The 17372-nt window shown below is 40.4% G+C and overlaps 1 protein-coding gene across 3 annotated transcripts in view; it reads left to right on the top strand.

Moving 5' to 3' along the window:
• tbc1d1 (TBC1 (tre-2/USP6, BUB2, cdc16) domain family, member 1) overlaps positions 1-7956 on the top strand; it is a 33778-nt gene extending 25822 nt beyond the window's left edge. For all 3 annotated transcript variants that reach the window (XM_088302978.1, XM_088302979.1, XM_088302980.1), the window contains 6 exons: positions 1175-1275; positions 1350-1493; positions 2202-2361; positions 3701-3870; positions 6172-6348; positions 7009-7956. In XM_088302978.1, the coding sequence (XP_088159104.1) occupies positions 1175-1275; positions 1350-1493; positions 2202-2361; positions 3701-3870; positions 6172-6348; positions 7009-7344 (1088 nt within the window). In that variant the 3' untranslated portion in view covers positions 7345-7956. The remainder of the gene's footprint in view (positions 1-1174; positions 1276-1349; positions 1494-2201; positions 2362-3700; positions 3871-6171; positions 6349-7008) is intronic.
• The last annotated feature ends 9416 nt before the right edge of the window (positions 7957-17372 follow it).

The following is a 17372-nucleotide window of genomic DNA, read 5'->3' on the forward strand; positions in this document are numbered from 1 at the left end:
ACCGGCAATCGACAATGGTATCATGCTTTGAACGCAGCAAATGCATTTTCATATCCATAATTTAAATTTCAATCAAATGTAATCTTATGACCTAGTGTACATAAAAGAAAACCATAACTGATATAAAGTGATCAGAGCATGTATGCTGTGATGGTGTTAGGTGGTCGTGTTGAACATTTGACAGCCGTTGTGCGCATGGTGAATGAATAATTTTACACAGAAGTGAGTATAAAATTCTTTACAATTACAAGAAAAATGGTGCTTATATTTTGATTTTCCAAAAGTATCTGTACAGTAACTGTACAGTATCGGGACCCAAAAAGTGGTATCGGAACAACACTGGCTGATTTAGCTTTTTTTTTTTTACATTAGATAAGATTTAATTCAGAATCTCTTTTTTTTTTTTACATCTTTTTTAACCATATACTGTTAATCTTTGAGTGTCTAGATAAGCGCTTTATACATTCACTTCACCATCTTTAATTGGTGCTATTTTTTTTTTCTTTACACATCCTTTACCTTTAGCACTTTCCACCCCAAACCCACACAAGCAAAGTGGCAAACACCCCACCCAATATACTCCCAACACCTACTCTTGCACCTCAGATGCGCAAGACACGCTTGCACTTCGGGCAGGGGAGGGAGTTGAACATCGTCACAAGCGCAAAAAAAAAAAAACCCACAGCGCATTCCACACATACGTGCTCACACGGTTGCCATTGTCTTTGCCGAAGTTTTGCCGTCTCTCACTGTAAGTGGAGAAGTCCTCAGTCGCAAAGCGCACACACCTGCTAATTATCAACACGTCCACCTCGAGATGACTTATAGCAGTCCTCGTTGCTCATTATGTTGTCATTTTTTTCAAAAGAAGACATGTTTCACATTAGGCCTTTTGAAGGAGGGCATGTACACCTCACAAAGACACATTCATGTGCGTGTCTTTCCAAGCATGACGCTGTAGAATGGGTTGGCACGCAAAGTGAAGCGTATAGCATCCTTCAGTTCAGCAGAGGTGATGCGTGCACATCCCGAACTCAAAAGCTTTGGTCTCTGATTTGCTGTTCGATATAAATGAAGTGAGACAATATTTATATTTAGTCCACTGATTTCACACAACAAACGGGAACGATGTCTTGCAGCAAAAGTGTTCTATGAGTTTTGTCCTCTCGATCAGGTCGCACTTTCCCCACTCATCCCTATTTCCAAGTCCAGCTGGGGGCGGGACAACTGTCTCTGTATAATATCCTCAAGGCCTACTCGTTGCTGGACCCTGAGGTATCAAACTTCCTCTTGAACGTTCCCCCCGAATATCTGCAGAAACGTCACGTTTGAACTCATCGTTCTTCTAGGTGGGATATTGCCAAGGCTTGTCCTTCATTGCTGGAGTTTTGCTGTTACACATGGGGGAAGAAGATGCCTTCAACATGCTCAAATTTCTCATGTATGACGTCGGCCTTCGCAAACAGTACAGACCGGATATGATTATCCTGCAGGTAAGGTGCACCAGCGATCCCTGCTTTCTTTTTCGATAATTAAGGGATTATTGGATCACTTAAGTATCTGTCATGATTAAATTGCGCAAAAGATGCGACTGCTGGACATAACTCTTTATTCACACTCATCAAGTCTTGGTGATGAAATCACAACCAAGGACGAGTTTTGATCCCATTCTGTTGCGAAGATTACAGGGATTATGTTTGTTAATTATGAACAATTTGACTTAAATCCACGATGTCATTCTCTTGTGTGACTTGAAAGTGAAAACGCTTGATTGGCTTCACTCTCACCCGCAGCAAGATTAGTTGTCACTTTTGTGTTTTATTCTCAGTATGACTCGGCGCTCTCAGTTGTAATAATTTAATGATGTTTTTAGAGTTAGTATTAGAGGCCTTATCAAACAACATGAGAGAAAACAAATATTAGAATTATTACCAAACTTGAATAATATGGTATTGTTTTGTTCTGTTTTTTTATTTACGCACCTGAAAAAAAATACTTCTACTATAGAAACACAAGTGAAAAAATGTGTTCTGTACTTTGGAACGTGTACGTGTTGTGATTGGTGAGTGTATTAAAAAATACAACGGACAACTGTTGAAATATGCATTGGATTTTGCTCACAACCATTCATAAAAGTTTGCGAGAAGAAAAGAACTCCGTCAATGTGTCAAACCTGTGTTTTGGTGTGTCCTTCAAACAAGATTCAGATGTACCAGTTGTCACGTCTGCTCCACGACTATCATCGGGATCTCTACAGCCATCTGGAGCAACAGGAGATCGGCCCGAGTCTGTATGCCACGCCGTGGTTTCTCACCGCCTTCGCCTCGCACTTCCCCCTCGGCTTCGTGGCCAGAGTCTTCGGTACGATTTAATCATCTTTTCTTTCACAAGCAAATCTTTTTTTGAATTTATTATCCTATGGATTGTGCCGTTGATTATTTGAGCACTAAAAGTTCCCGTGACCCCTGTCTCCAAGCGACCCGAGCTCCGCTTTACAGCCATGACATAAAATTTTAATTTGGACTATTTAAAGAAGATGGTCGACACAACCGAGTTCGTTGACCTTTATTTTTATTTTTTTTTAACACCAGCCCTATTTATGTGTCCTGCGATTGGCTGGAGAAGACTCAAGGGTGCACCACACCTCTTAGCCAAAGTCAACTAGGATAGACTCCAACTCAACTGCGACCTTAATGAAGACCAACACTGTAGAAAATGGAAGTATGCAAAACTTCAAATTCAACGAGTTCTGTTGGAAAAAACAACTTTGATTTGCCAGGTCACTGCTTGTTGGAGACAGTCCGGATCCATCCAGCCAAGCCTTTTCACGTTTTGTTTTCAGTTCAGTGTTGTTACCTTTTTGCCTAGTGATGAATCCAATTTTGTGGAAAATATTTCTGATAGACATTCATTTATATGTAATCCATCACCCATTTTTTTCTGTAATGATAAATATTTCTGATTCTTAGTTCAGCCTTTTAGGAAAATTTGGAGGTGGTTAAAACTAGAAAAACGAAAAATGAGTGCATAGACATCATCTATGACATTTCTAACAATGATGAAAGAATTAAATTTACTATAAGACCGTAACCAAGTGTTCTCTGAAAAGATGGGGCAGATTAGTTATATCTCTATTCTTACACTGGACACAATTAAAATTACGTTGATTTGAGATTAAATCTTCCCCGTACTGTGTCCCATGCCTACTCATCAGATTGTTCCACTGTAGATTGTTTTTTTTTTTCTTATCTACTTTTTTTTGTCTTTCTTCACGCATGTAAAACAGCACGGTCACACCCACACTCCTGTGTCACGCCTGTACTTTCCCTTGTTACTTCATCTCCATTTTTTTTTCCACACCCGATTTCTTACATGGTTCTCGATTACTGAACAAGACTGTCTCCTAGGGCTCATCGCAGCGCGACTCGTGTGTTTTTGTGTGTGTGCGTACATGCATGTGCGCGTGTTGGTTTTTATATCTCCACTCCCATTTCTTTTAAACGGTTGTATGTTCTCATCTAAACCTCACCACACCCTCATACATTCAAAGCATGCATTCACACACCTACTGTGGCTTACCATATCATGCCACAAGTTATTTACTCCAGTCAACACACTGATTAAAAAGTAACTCCTATCAAACCATTGTTACATTCAGCTGGTCACTTTTTGACATTTCCTGTTTCTTCCCTTTTGTCAGATATGTTGTTCCTCCAGGGTCCAGAGGTCATCTTCAAGGTGGCACTGAGTCTCCTGGGGAGCCACAAGCCTCTGATCTTGCAACATGACAGCCTGGAGTCCATTGTGGACTTCATCAAGACCACACTGCCCAACCTGGGCCTGGTGCAGATGGAGAAAACCATCAATCAGGTGGGAGCGATGAAAGAAAGCCCCTAAATCTTTTGTCGTTTCTTCACTGGCGTCATCGAGCAATTTAGGTGTTGATGAATGTGTTAGCAACTGAGCGTCTGCAGCAGCCAACAAACAACAAGCTGAAACTATTTAGGCTCAAGAAGCGCTCGTCTCCATGTGTGGTGGACGCTGCCGCGAGCTTCTCCTCTAATTTCTTGGTTACCGTCGCGACGGGTGCCTCGTTTTCCATGGCGTGAGTGTTTATGTGAAAAGAAAAGGCCGTGTTGATAGCGGTGGCTCAACTTTCAAGTGTGAGCACTTGGTGTGGTCGCTCAGCTGTGAGAGCTGCACTCCATCTTTTTGCTGCTCTCACAGGCTTGTTTGAACTCGCTGTGGCTTAAAGCCACTTCCACTCATCCGTGGACAGGCTGCTTTTTGTATAACCTGCAGTTGTCTGGTTTATAAGTCAAACCCGATGCAGGTCATAAATATTGGAAAAGCCCTTTTTTTTTTTTCTCTTTTCATCTGTTTGTTTAATTTCTTGCTTCAGGTGTATAAGCACACCTTACTTACATCTAGCCTGTCTGGGTGTGGCTGTGCTGCCTTTTAACGCCCGCAGCCAGGAAGTCACTCTAGGGCCAAAAGCTCATATCTTGGCCAGATGTGTTGACATTGATGAGCAGGTTCTCATGGGAAATGCTTCTTATGGGAAAAAAAAGAGGATATATACTGTAAATGGTTCAACAAATGTTTTAACGGCTATATAAAAAAAGTTGTGGTGTTTTAATCGTGGATGTTAATTAAAACCAATAGACAATGACATGAAATTAAAATAAAACTCCCAAGAATTTACAATCAGGTGTCCAGAACTTTGCTCACAGTGACTATTAATATTTTAAACACTTCTCCTTCCATTGTGACTAATGTATGACGATTAGGTCACATACTTGATGGAGCGCACATTTTCCCCCCACTATCAACCCAAGCCTATTTTCTACTGTACGATTTTTGGACGTCCGACTTTAAAAGGTTTGGTTGTCCAAGTCACCGTGAGACAAGGGCAAAGATAAAAAGACGACCTGTGGAAAAATATCTTGAGTAATGTTTGATTTATTTTTTTTTCTTTTTTTGAGAAGTCATCTCCCAGTGAGTCTGCCTTTCATTGTCACTGAAACAAACAATGGAGGAAGTCGCCATGAACGTAAATATCCAAGCAGTCACATGCACTAATATTAGTGCGAAACACGAGATTTTCGAATCAATATGCCCATGTTACCTGGCTAAACCTCCTTTAATTTATTGCTTACACACCCAGTGGTTGATTCAATTCACAGGTGTGATTTCACATCTCGCCCGCAACAACGTTACATCATGACGAAACACGAAAAGCGTCTTGTGATGATGTGAACTGCTGATGGGTAGAACTCATTTGGTGTCCTGCATTGACATTACTGGTGAAGGCACCTAGAAAAACACTCAAATCATCAGCGTGACACTCTAAAAAAAAGTTGAATGACTCATCATACACCCCTTCAGCCATGGTTTTTCCTCCTTGTGTCATTATTTTGACTAATACTTAGCGTGATGGTAATTTGTACCTTTGTATGAGTCAAACGTGTTATCAGGTAGCTCCGGAAGTCTTCCTTGACTTTATAATTTCAATGAAATAGCAAGTAGTGGCAAGTGAATCATGGAGTAGCTTGCAGGTAATTTCCTTCCAGTACCATCTGGTCATGTCATGTTGACTATAGGCAGCCTGATGTGTGACTCACATTTCCACAGAAAGTGAGTAAAAGATGGCGCTGGTGTGACAAAGTAGCAGAAGTGAAGATTAAAAAAATAAAAAAATAATTTTCTCAAAACAACAACAACAACACAGATAAAGAGCAAACGTAATTTATGCTCTTGAATGCGGGCTGACCTCTTTGTTTGAATTTCAAATTGAATTAACAATTTTGGGGTCAAACTATGAAAATAAACTGTTGAAAAACTGGAACTTAAGGTAAAATCTAGAGTGTACAAATGTACTCCGTAAGATTATTTAATTGTTGAATCTTTTCTTGAGATATATTTGTTCCATAGCTGTAAAAGTATGCTTTTTTTCTCTCCTTATGGATGCAAATGTGCACCACTTTTTAAGGGTGCGATTCCTAAATCTCTTTATTCATTGTCCATGCAGTATTTTAATTAACACCTTAACATTTTTAGTTCCAATACATGTGTAAGAATATTTAATAAAAAGATGATAACCAGTTACAACTTATCACCAGCAACTAACATTTACATTTCGTACATTTACATTCTTGCGCCTGATTGCAGGTTTGTGAGATGGATGTGTCCAAACAGCTCCAGGCGTATGAGGTGGAGTACCACGTCTTGCAAGATGAACTCCTGGACACGCCCCCGACCCTCAACCAACATCAGCGCGCTGCACAGCTGGAGAGGACAAATCAGAGCCTGAGACAGCAGAACCTTGATCTCCTCGAGGAGCTGCAGGTCCATCTAGCACACTCATCAATAGAACAATTTTTTTATCGTTTCTACATCGCAGTGATCGTCACTCGACTGTAAAGGTTGTGATTGTCTGCGTCCTTCATTTCCTAAATTTATAGTCAAGCCAAGTCACCAATCAGCACAATGAGAAATATGTTTTAAAAATGTTGAAAGTGAGCAGTGCAAAGGAATTACTTCAATATTTAAAACGGAGCCACATGGCTGGAAATGTTTGCATGTTTTGAAGGGCTATTTCACAATAAGGGCGTTTGGAAGTTGATCAAAATTAGAGCCGCAGGTGACTGTAGTATCGCATGAATTTACGAGTTTCACACGACTCTTGTAAACAATGAGCAATGGCAAAGAGGGCTACCAGTGCATACTGTCTCCAAAAAAAACAAAGATGCCAGAGGAGACAAATTCTGATGAGTCTGACTCATTTTTGGGAAGAAATGGACATTACGGGGAAAAAAGCAGGAAATTTGTCATGCACGGCTGCATATTATCAGTAAAAGAGTGAAAATAAGAGGAAATGTGATTACTTACTTTTCATTTTTCCCCCCCTAATGTTCGGGCCCACTCTGTTGCCCACCATTCAAACATAATTAGTATATTTTGTAACTTGACAATAGTAACCTTCATTCCCCCTCTTTGCCCGCCCAGGTGTCGTACGCTCGAGTGCGCAGCCTAGAGAGTCGGGTAGCGGGGCTGGTGCAGTCGGAGAGCAAGCTCAAGGAGCAGGTTTCCTCCCTGGTGTTGGAGAAGCAGCAGCTGGCGAGCACGGCCACGCGTCTTCAGAACCTGCTCGCTAGCCTCGGCATACAAACGACTCCTGATGGCTGCAGGCTGTCCCCGGCCGATGTCGAATTAAACGCACGCCAAGTCACGGCGTTGACCTCGACGGGTGCACAAGCACGCCAGGTGGATAGGACTTCGGATTTCCTGCATCAATCTGTGTGTGTCGTGGCGAAGGTGGTCAATGGACAGGGGGAGACTTGATGTATTATGTCCTTGGTTTTAGCTCCAGGCCTCTCAAAGGAGAATCTTTTCAAAACCTCTTGTGTGCTAAACAAACATGGGATTAGACCAGCCTGTCTCAAAGATGGCACTGCCCCCCCCCATGGTTGTCACATTAGCCCTTGCACTTGTGTCTGTGACAAGCTACAAGGAGCCAGCACGCCATGCGAGCGATTTGTTCCCAAAGAGTGTAAAAGTGAACATGTGTATGACTGAAGAAATGAATTTCACTAGTAAAACATTGAAAAGTGCATACTGGTGCAAGCTAAATGATCGTGGCTCAGCATTTCATATTTAATTTGTGTTGCGAGAAAAACAAAAGTCTGTAGTTGTTCCTTCCGGTCAAAGACTTTTTTTTTTTTAAACCTTTAAATGACCTCTTAAGTATGAACCTTTACTTTATTGGTTACACTGTATCCCTTCCACCAGATCTGCATCTTCAAGCAATGTATGCAAGTGTTTGTGCACTGGTTGCAACAATTAGTTGGCGTTACACTGTAAACTTATTTTATCCCGAGCACCTGCTTTATTTCATTTTAAGTGATTATTCTATCATTACAAATCTATACTTAAATATATTCAACATCATTTCCACACATCTGAAACCAGTTTTCTTTGTGTTTGTGTGTAACATGCTCTCACAGGTGTCACACATGCTTAATGATGGTGTTTGTGTCCCTCTTGTCTAAACACGCAGAATCACTAAACACCACGTATTTTATATAATGATTGAATATATTGTAATATGACTGTATGACGCACGCCATTTAAAGAACAAACATACGCTTGTTTCCAGGAATTCCTCGTGGTTCAAGGGAGAGGCAAAAAAAAAAGAAAAAGCATGCCGGGGCAAGTTGTCACTATGTTAGTGTGTGTCGCACAACTCCCGCAAAATAATACAACTGGCATTGTTAGAATTTGAAGGTAACACTCAACTTTATTTCTAAATATTTTAAACAAAAACAACCACCACAGATCATAAATCTGAAAAGTCAATTATATTAATTACATAATAATAGCAGTCCATTAAGAAATTATTTTCTAATTATAATATTCTCTTCTGCCGCCTGTTTTAGACCAAACTGTCGAGGTCCCTGAAAAGTAAAAATAAATATCTAACTGAATTTGGCTGTCAAAGAGTGTCGTTGACAACCCTGCCAATTTTGAATCATAAAATCAGCAGGCACAGAAAACAATCAAGAAATCATGAACATATTATTCCCATTGATGTCATATTATCTCCTAGTGTTGTATTTTTAGTGAGAATTTTTATCCAATCAGAATTCCACTAGCTCGTGTTGCCAGGCAAGATTTCACACTATCAAGAGCACGCACTATTGGTCGGAGGACTTCAGATATAATCGCGCCGGTGTCAGTTCTGTGTCTCAAAGATTTTTTTTATTTTTACAAGTGATCGACAGCATCAATAGCCAATCAGATCACGAGTGGTTTACAGTGAGACTTCTCGCTCGCCCTACGCTGAAGGTGATGAACGCATCTTGTGATTGGATACTTTGTCGTGAGGGGGCCGCGCTATGCGCAACCAGCACACCCGGAAGTGGAGACCGTTCGAAAATCTAAAATATAATCTTGCTTTTTTTAAACCACAATGGCCGAAGAGGGAAAAGTACGGATTTAATTGGAGATACACTTGCGAGGCCATTTTCAAGACGCAGCTTTCAAGAGAAGCTAGGTCGTCCAACACCCAGTCATGTGTAAGTGTGTCTATAATTTCTCCATATGTGGTTTCATAAATGATGGTATTATGAGGTTTATTCAAGTCAGACCAAGTAGGACTTCACTGAATGCCTCCGTGTGAAATGCAAATCCTGCCACTGATCATTATAAAGTCATTTAATCAGATCACTCTGGTTCTGACATTCTACAACTGAGCAGTAACGTGCATTTCCTTATGCCACAGAACGAGCAAGTGACGCATTTTATGAACTTCAGAGCAAATAAATTGTTTTAAAATCTAACAATTTACAGCGCCATTATGATGACTGACTATTGCTTGCAGCGCTTTCAAATTCCAAGCAACCTTCAGTAGACGGAAATGCTCCTCGGAAAAGGAGAATGTAAAACGTTCGTTGGTGCTGAATTCTTTTTCACCATTTATGTCAACATCCACCGTTGGCGTAATGTACTCACGACACATTGCAACAGTTGGTAGGCGCTGAGTTTATATGGGGTCAGGTATGTGTCCCTCCCACTAGTGTGGACCCCGTGGGACGGGGCACTGCATGTTACCTTTGCTTTGTGTGCATGGTCCCTCACATCGGACCTGCTTCCCGTCTGTTCCTCTACTTGTGGCAAAAATGCTCCTTTTGGATCATTTGGGACACACAAACTCATCCACTACCGCTGCTGAGAATCTTATAATTCAGGTTATAAATGATGATCAGTGCTTGTGATTAGTGGTTAGGACATCAACAAAGGTTATTTAAAAAAAAAACAATGATTATTTGTTAATTTAGTCGGTTATTTCAGTGTCCATTGTGGTGTTATCTTTATTTTCCAAGTGCGCCAACAATTTTGTCCATGTACATATGTAGCTATAAAGTGAATTGATGTTAGTTGCTACTCGTGATACCAGCACATGAAAATTGCCTACGATTAATGTGTTAACATATTTCATCTTGGATGCATGATTGATGTTCTGTGTGTGTGTGCGCGTGTGTGTGTTACCCGGGGCGTTTCACCACGGCTGCGTGAGCGCATGTTTCCTCATACTTGCCAGAAGTTGCAATGTCTCACATGCCCCAACTGCTAGTTAACATGTTGTCCTTGCATAACATTCATTGATGCGCACGTGCCGTTTCAATACAGATGCATGTATAAACAGAGTGCTTCTTGTTTTGGACTGACATGATTTGAGAACATGAACTCACACTTTTACCATTTCCTGTCGCCATGCTTGTCAAATCAGCAAGAATTATTTCAATGCATGCTTCTTAGAAGATTCAAATGAAAGCTTTGGAAATCTGTGGCTTGAGAATCACAAGTGTGCAGTGCGCTGGTGTGTAAAATGCGCAAACTCCTCAGTGACTACCGCCTTGCCCAAACGTTACTGATGAGTATCGACAACACCTACAGTGAAAATGGAAAATGTGAAAGAATGTTGCGTCGAATGATGATTCCCGATTGTGAACCACCAACTGAACATGTGCGGGCTCATCTTGGGATTGATATTGAAATCGGTCCATTTTGACATCATCACTTTGAACATTTGAAGTTTTTGCATTAAAATCAAGGTCAAATTGAGTTCATTTCCAAATTTACTGACTCCGTATCGTATCTGGGCTTGTTTAGCTGAACACAAAGCTGTTATTTCCTTGTAGGAATAGCAACAAGTGGATACACAGTTCAGTTGTACCATCTGTCATCTCGTGGAAGAGCATTTCATTGTTCCACCTGTCCCAACATGCAGCTGGCATTGATAGATGAACAAAGGTACATTATTCATAGGAATAAATTGTCATTTCCTGGCCAATTAGGTGAAATCGGGTTATGTCCAAACGAATGTGCTGGCACACAATGTTTGGGAATCACGGACTTGCACAACCAAATTGAAGGTCATGTGACAACTGCTGGTTGGTGGGTGGGATGGCGTCCCTCAGCATTGTGTGAGGATCCCTAAAATATTCAGCATGCTGTTTCTCAATTAATAGCATATTGCAATGGAGATAGCATCGACCAAATACACCTTGCTTCTTTTATTTATTTTTTTAAATTGTTCCCATTTTTTTCTCTCTGTATGTCACGACACTGTCATGGTAAATTGAGCATTGAGAAAAGTTGGTGTGAGCTCAAAGTAGGCAGTAAGGAAATGGCCATTGCTGTTGTCTGAGATAAACTGTCATAAACAACAAGGCCCGTCCCTTAAGTATTGAGCAATGTCACCATGAAATGACAACGTTAACACATGTCCACTTTTTTCATATTCGTCCAGGAATAAGGACATCATCTGACATTGTTTCATTTTTACCTGGGACAATAACTAATGAGAATTTACGGTACATTTTGCATGGAATTTTGCTCATGTTACATCACTTAACGATAATCAGCGTTTTGGGTCATGTCAGTTTTGTGGGTCAAGATAAATTTTATGAAGGACATATGATGTGGGTATTTCTATAATGAGTTAATGTTTTCCTTATTGTGGTTGTCGTTTGCTATTGCATAGAACTGCATTGCATTGTAGCAGGCATCTCTTTTGAATATTTTCAGTGTTACCATTTAGCGTCATGAATTATTCACAAGATGGAAAATATTTATTGAAAGCGGGAAAAAAAAAATTCCACTTAAATGGATTCTATTCCTACTTGGCCCGAGGGTGACACCTCTAACGTGTCAGTCGTGTTGGTGAGACCTTCACGACACTTTCCCAATTCCAACTCTTCCAACCTTTCCTGTGAACTTCCACATGGACACGTGGCTGCCGTTGTCATGGCAACTTTAAGCATGTGGCCATGAGGTGGACACGCAGGCACATTGTAGAGATCTTGCTGAGTCACACCCGCACGCGCACACGCACACGACACAGACAAATGGCAGCAGGAAGGGATGAGGTTGCACACACATTTGTGTGTATGCGCGCGTGTGTGTGTGTGTTGTGTTTGTGTGTCAGGGTGTTACTGTTTGTCAGGGAAGGTCAGGCGCCACAGTTTGGGCGTGACCGCCTGTGTCCTGTCAGCACATCCAGCGTCCACAAAATGTCTCTCTCTTTCTTCTCCACCCTTCCTCAGAGCCAGGGTGTAACCAGGACTCCACTTGTCACTTATTCACATCTGTAACTTGCCAGGAAGGAGGGCGGGGGGTCTCTTTTTTTGCGAGTGTTCGTGTGCGTGCGTGCGGGCGTGAATGTGTTTCCCAATCCTTATGCGTCTATAAACATGAGATTTGACTCTTTATAGACTCCAGGATTTCCAGGGACTGAAATGTGTGTACTTAAGTAGTGCTTATTTTTCCATTTTTTTCGTTTTACTATCGCTTTTTGAAAGCATCAATCAGTACTTGCTACTCCTTAATTTGGCCAAATGGGCTTGTTACTTTCTTTCAAGCCAGCAGATGACGTGAAAAAGACAAAAATGGAGGGACGGTGGTTGACGGGCAAATGTGCCAGGAAAATCCACCATCATCCGGTTTTCAAAATTGAATCGGAAAAAGCACATGTAATTAATTTCTTTTTAAAATTATTCCTATTATTATTTTATCGTTAGTTTATTTAGCATATTGTCAATCCAGCCATGAATATTCTGTCAGATTTCAAATTGCAGAAAAATTTAGTTGAAATATTTTTTGTTCTCAGTGCAAGCAATATGCAAGTTAATAACCGGGAAATTATTTGTGTCCACCGCACAGAAGTTTTTCTTTTATTGCGCCAAATTACCAAAATGGTAATAAATATAAAAATGACAGAAAAATAACAATTTTACGTTTTGCCGTCGCTAGTTCTAGGGTAGGTTGACTGTTGGGCGTGTACTTCCTCCCCAAATTTTAATATATTTGTCATCCATCCATCCATCCGTCCATCAACTAAGTCACTTATTTTCACGACGGTTGCAGGCGTGCTGGAGCCTATCCCAACTGTCTTCAGGCAGTAGGCGCGGTCCACATTCAATTGATTGTCAGCCAATCGCCGGGCCAACAAAGACAGACAACCATTCACACTTACAACCACACCTAAGGACAATTTAGAGCGTCCAATTAACCTACCATGCATGTTTTTGTAATGTGGGAAGAAACCGCAGTAACCCGGAGAAAACCCACACAGGCATGTAGACAACATGCAAATTCCACTTAGGAAGGGCGGACCCGGAATCAAACCCTTTACCTGTGACAATGCTACTGTGACCATATTCACCATTCTGGGGCTTGACTGATCATAAGGGAAGTGCACGAATTATACGAGTGGTGGGCTTTTTCGCTAGACTTGAGCTGGCATGCTTGTGGTGCCTGGCCCCCGTTGGGGATGGACTTGGGGATCACATCCTCTGGGATGTGAATGACCTGAGCGGGGATTGTGAGTGTCCAGCGGGGCCGTCATTGTGGGTTCACCTTCCCTTCGGCTTGAACCTCTCCAGAGGGCAGCCCAGGTGGCGTGGCACAACAGAGTTGGTTGTCGAGCGTAGCCTTGGATATTGAAGTTGGGGTTCTGTGTGTAATAGGGGCATGGCCACATTAGCGTTGTGAAGTACTGGTTGTTCGTCAGTTTTTGTGTCTTGGGGGCTTGCCTAGCTTGGAGGTAGGACATGGTTGACTACTGTACACGATCTTCAGCCTGTACGTCAACATCCGCTGCGAACTAATCTTAAAAGTTGGTCAGGCCACAAATATGCGCAACTCAGTGTTTGTCGCCACAACTGTTCTGTGTATAGATCTGAGGACATCTGGAGTTTGTGTCAACAGGTAACATGGACCTGTTTCTGTGTTTCATTCTTGTGTTGACTTGCTTAACGCACCTAAAGTGCATCACACCCTTTCTTGATGAGCTTCAAATAATTCAAAATAAATAAGCGAGAGAGAGAGCGTTTGTGAGTGACAGCAGGCTGGTTTCTTACACAATAAAGCTGTCTGTTGGTTATTTCTGAAGCTTGAGGAGGAAGCGCTACTCCCCACAGGGTGGGGAAGTGTTTCAATGAGACGCCACCCAGCCCATACACACACACACACACACACGCATGCACATGCGCGGACACACACAAACAGCCATCCTTTTAAGGGTGCACCCAGCTAGAAGAATTCCGCAACCGCAAAACTAGCCTGAATCTTTGAATTTAATCACAAGATCTTCACAGTGACCCTAAAAATCTCCACCAGGAGGTAATTATTATTATTTTTTTATGCTGTATTCTGCTATTGTACTATACAGTCAAATGACCGACATCTGATGATTGTATGGTAGAACCTCTCAAGTGCTACCATTTGGAAATTATCCAAAATTGCCTGCAAAGAAATACCTCAAAAGTCCCACAAAAACAAGCATTTCAATATCTCATGAGACTCAAAGCATAGTGCCCGGAAGGGTACCAGTAAAAGGAAAGATGAAATATTTCACGACAGAAATGCTAATTATTATTATATGTGGGAAAAGGTACGTCTCTCTGTCCTGACAATTCACTCCAATTTATTCCATTAATTAATTCAACATTTTGTCATAAAATTGGTTTATAAAATATTTAATGTCATCCATTTATCTAAGTTAATAATGGGTTGTTTGATGTATTGTAAATACTGTAATCAAATGTTAATAAAAGAAACTATTTTACAAATGCATTGTTATTTTATGACGTCAATGATTGATTAATTACAATGAAATAAATTGTAAATAATAAATCTTATGTACAAATGAGAAATAAAAAAAAAGATGAAAAATTAATTAATTAAAAATAGATAGTTTATTGATCTACATTTTAACTACCAATAACGTCTGTTTGTTTTAAAAATCAAACGCAGCCCTTGAATGTTGTTCATCGCTCCCCGAAAAGCCGTCGCAGACAGGAACATATCTGAACCTACGTTGAAACCATCTTACAGTAAAACTAAGACACAAATCATAATAAAACTATTATGATGATGATGATGAGCAATTAACTTATTATTAATAATGTTTAAATGAGTAAACTAAGCGGACAATGCGAGTATGATGTGAGCTTGATTTCAAGTTCGTGGCAAGCTGTGCTTGTTTGTTGATGTGTACCTGCGACTCCAGTTTAGTGGAAGGCCAGACCACTTTTCTGGCTAACCATCATGTTGTTAGAAGAGAAAATTGAGCCGGCGACTGGGAGTGGCGTCGGACAAAGGCCACCTGACGGGATTCCTGTCACGGCCCTCAAATAATTGTCAAACAACAGTCACACAAGAGTGAAGGTGTTTCCGCTCGGAAGTCACGCGCAAACTTGCTGGTCCTGCTGGCGTCACGGACACAGTAAAATCATTTCAATCAATTTTTGGGGGGGGATTTGTGGAAAAAAATATAAAATTTCAACATATGCAGTTTTCAACCACAGTGATGGACTGTTCAGTATTTCTAGATATCTTTCCAAATAAAGGATTCCTACAACGTAAGGAAAGTTAAATTCAAGACATTTAAAGACTTTTAAATTCCATTTCAGATGAGAGTCAAGACCAACTTCAAAATTTTCTCAATGTCCCATTTTGTCCAAAGTTGCTTTGGTCCATATAAATGACATGCCTCTCTTCTCCTTGTGATTGCGTGATGTTACCAAGCGAGTCATTTGATCATTTTTTAAAATTGTAATTAATTTTGACATTTGAGACTATTTACAATCATAAAATCCTTCGTGTAATGTGTGAACAGGACTTTTAAAAGATTGACTGCCAATAAAGGCTTTGTTTTTTTTTTTGTTTTTTTTTTGTAGATTCATTCAAGTTCCTCTAACTTAACTAGTACCACCAAAATTAATTTAAAACAATCTCTGCTGATCCCCCCAAATCGGATTCAATCCACTTTTTACGTACAATCAAATTTAATTCAAAACAAATAAATGCTTTTTTTGGTTCCAAATCTAATCCTGCAGTAGGTTTTATGACGTTGCATTATGCTCCTGACAAAAGGCAATAATGTCCTTGCCAGAAACAACTGATGATTAGTGTAATTTTGTGTTGCCAGAAGGCAAACCCTAGAAACACACACGCCCACACACACACACGCACACACCCTCACACACACACTTTGCCATTCTTCCTCTGGTCTACCTGACAACCATATATGACCCCTGCCATAAAAAAAAGGACTTCACAGCCCAATTAAAGAAGCACATACAGTGAAACAATCATATTCAGCAATTAGCCTAATCTTAATCCTGTTCTTAAAAGAAGCGTGTGGTTGTCAGTGTGTGGAGACTATTTATAAACCAGATTGTTCTCCCTGAGCGAGAGTCACCTTCTGTTGTTATAAAGTTGGCGCTAGTCATCTAACATGTGCGGTCAACTGGAAACGATCTAATGTCCATCATATTCATATATAATACTTTGTTGTGTGTTTGTGACATGGTCAAGTGGAAAAATTTGGACACATACTAAGTTGTATGTTTCTCAATTCTGTAGAGTGATTGTTGACTGTAGATTCAGCTCCGTTCTTTTTTTTCTGTAATTACGTCCCACACAAAGGAGGGGTTGTTTGATTGTCATTGACGAAAACTACTCACATTGTAAAAAAAAAAATACAGAAATGCGCTACACTCTGCCTTTCTGTATTTCTAAACATCTTACGTGAATCTTCAACAATGACGAAGCAGTCTTCGGACCGATAGACAAACCCACTTTTTCACTTTTGTGAGAAGATTGTTTTTATTCTTTTTGCTATTTCAGTCATGATGTGTGTGTGATTTGCATTGAGCATATTCGTGTAGAAGAAGAAGAAGAATGAGACGAAGAAGAAGGAGATGAATAAGACCATAAGTCCAAAATAAGGTAAGAGGATTTGAATAGTAAATTATGACAGTATTATGACAGTTTAATGCATGGATGCTTTTTTTGCTTTTTTTGGGGGGATTGGGGCCGGAACCGGGTCAGGGGCCAACAGTTTTTCTCAATAAGGCCGGAGGGTTGAGGCTTAAACCGTACCTAGAAAAACCGTGGCCGGAGTATTTTTTAAAAATCTTTTTTTTTTTTAACTTACATGTTAAAATGTAAATTACGGCAGTCATTTCATCTCCCTACCAAGCAATTTATTTCGGATAACATTTTCTTGTTGGCTGACAATTTACACATTCAAGCTATTGAAGTATAAAAGAAGGTCAAATTTATCATCTAAACCACATTGTTTTCTCAAAGGTCAAAAGTTTACTCGTGATGCCAATGACGAAAGTTCAATTTCTACCACCCAGATGAATGTCTGACATCAAGGCAGTCAGAAGCAATTGGATGCTGTGATTATGTCATATTCAAAGTAATAGATACTTGCACCCAAAATCTCCATTCGCCATCCATCAACGAATGACATTCAAACTGATTTGCATCTTACGCTGTAAAAAACAAAAAAA

This window comes from Idiotropiscis lumnitzeri, chromosome 8 (genome assembly GCF_059441095.1).
Source record: "Idiotropiscis lumnitzeri isolate Australia: NSW breed Sydney's pygmy pipehorse chromosome 8, RoL_Ilum_1.0, whole genome shotgun sequence".
Lineage (NCBI taxonomy): Eukaryota > Metazoa > Chordata > Actinopteri > Syngnathiformes > Syngnathidae > Idiotropiscis > Idiotropiscis lumnitzeri.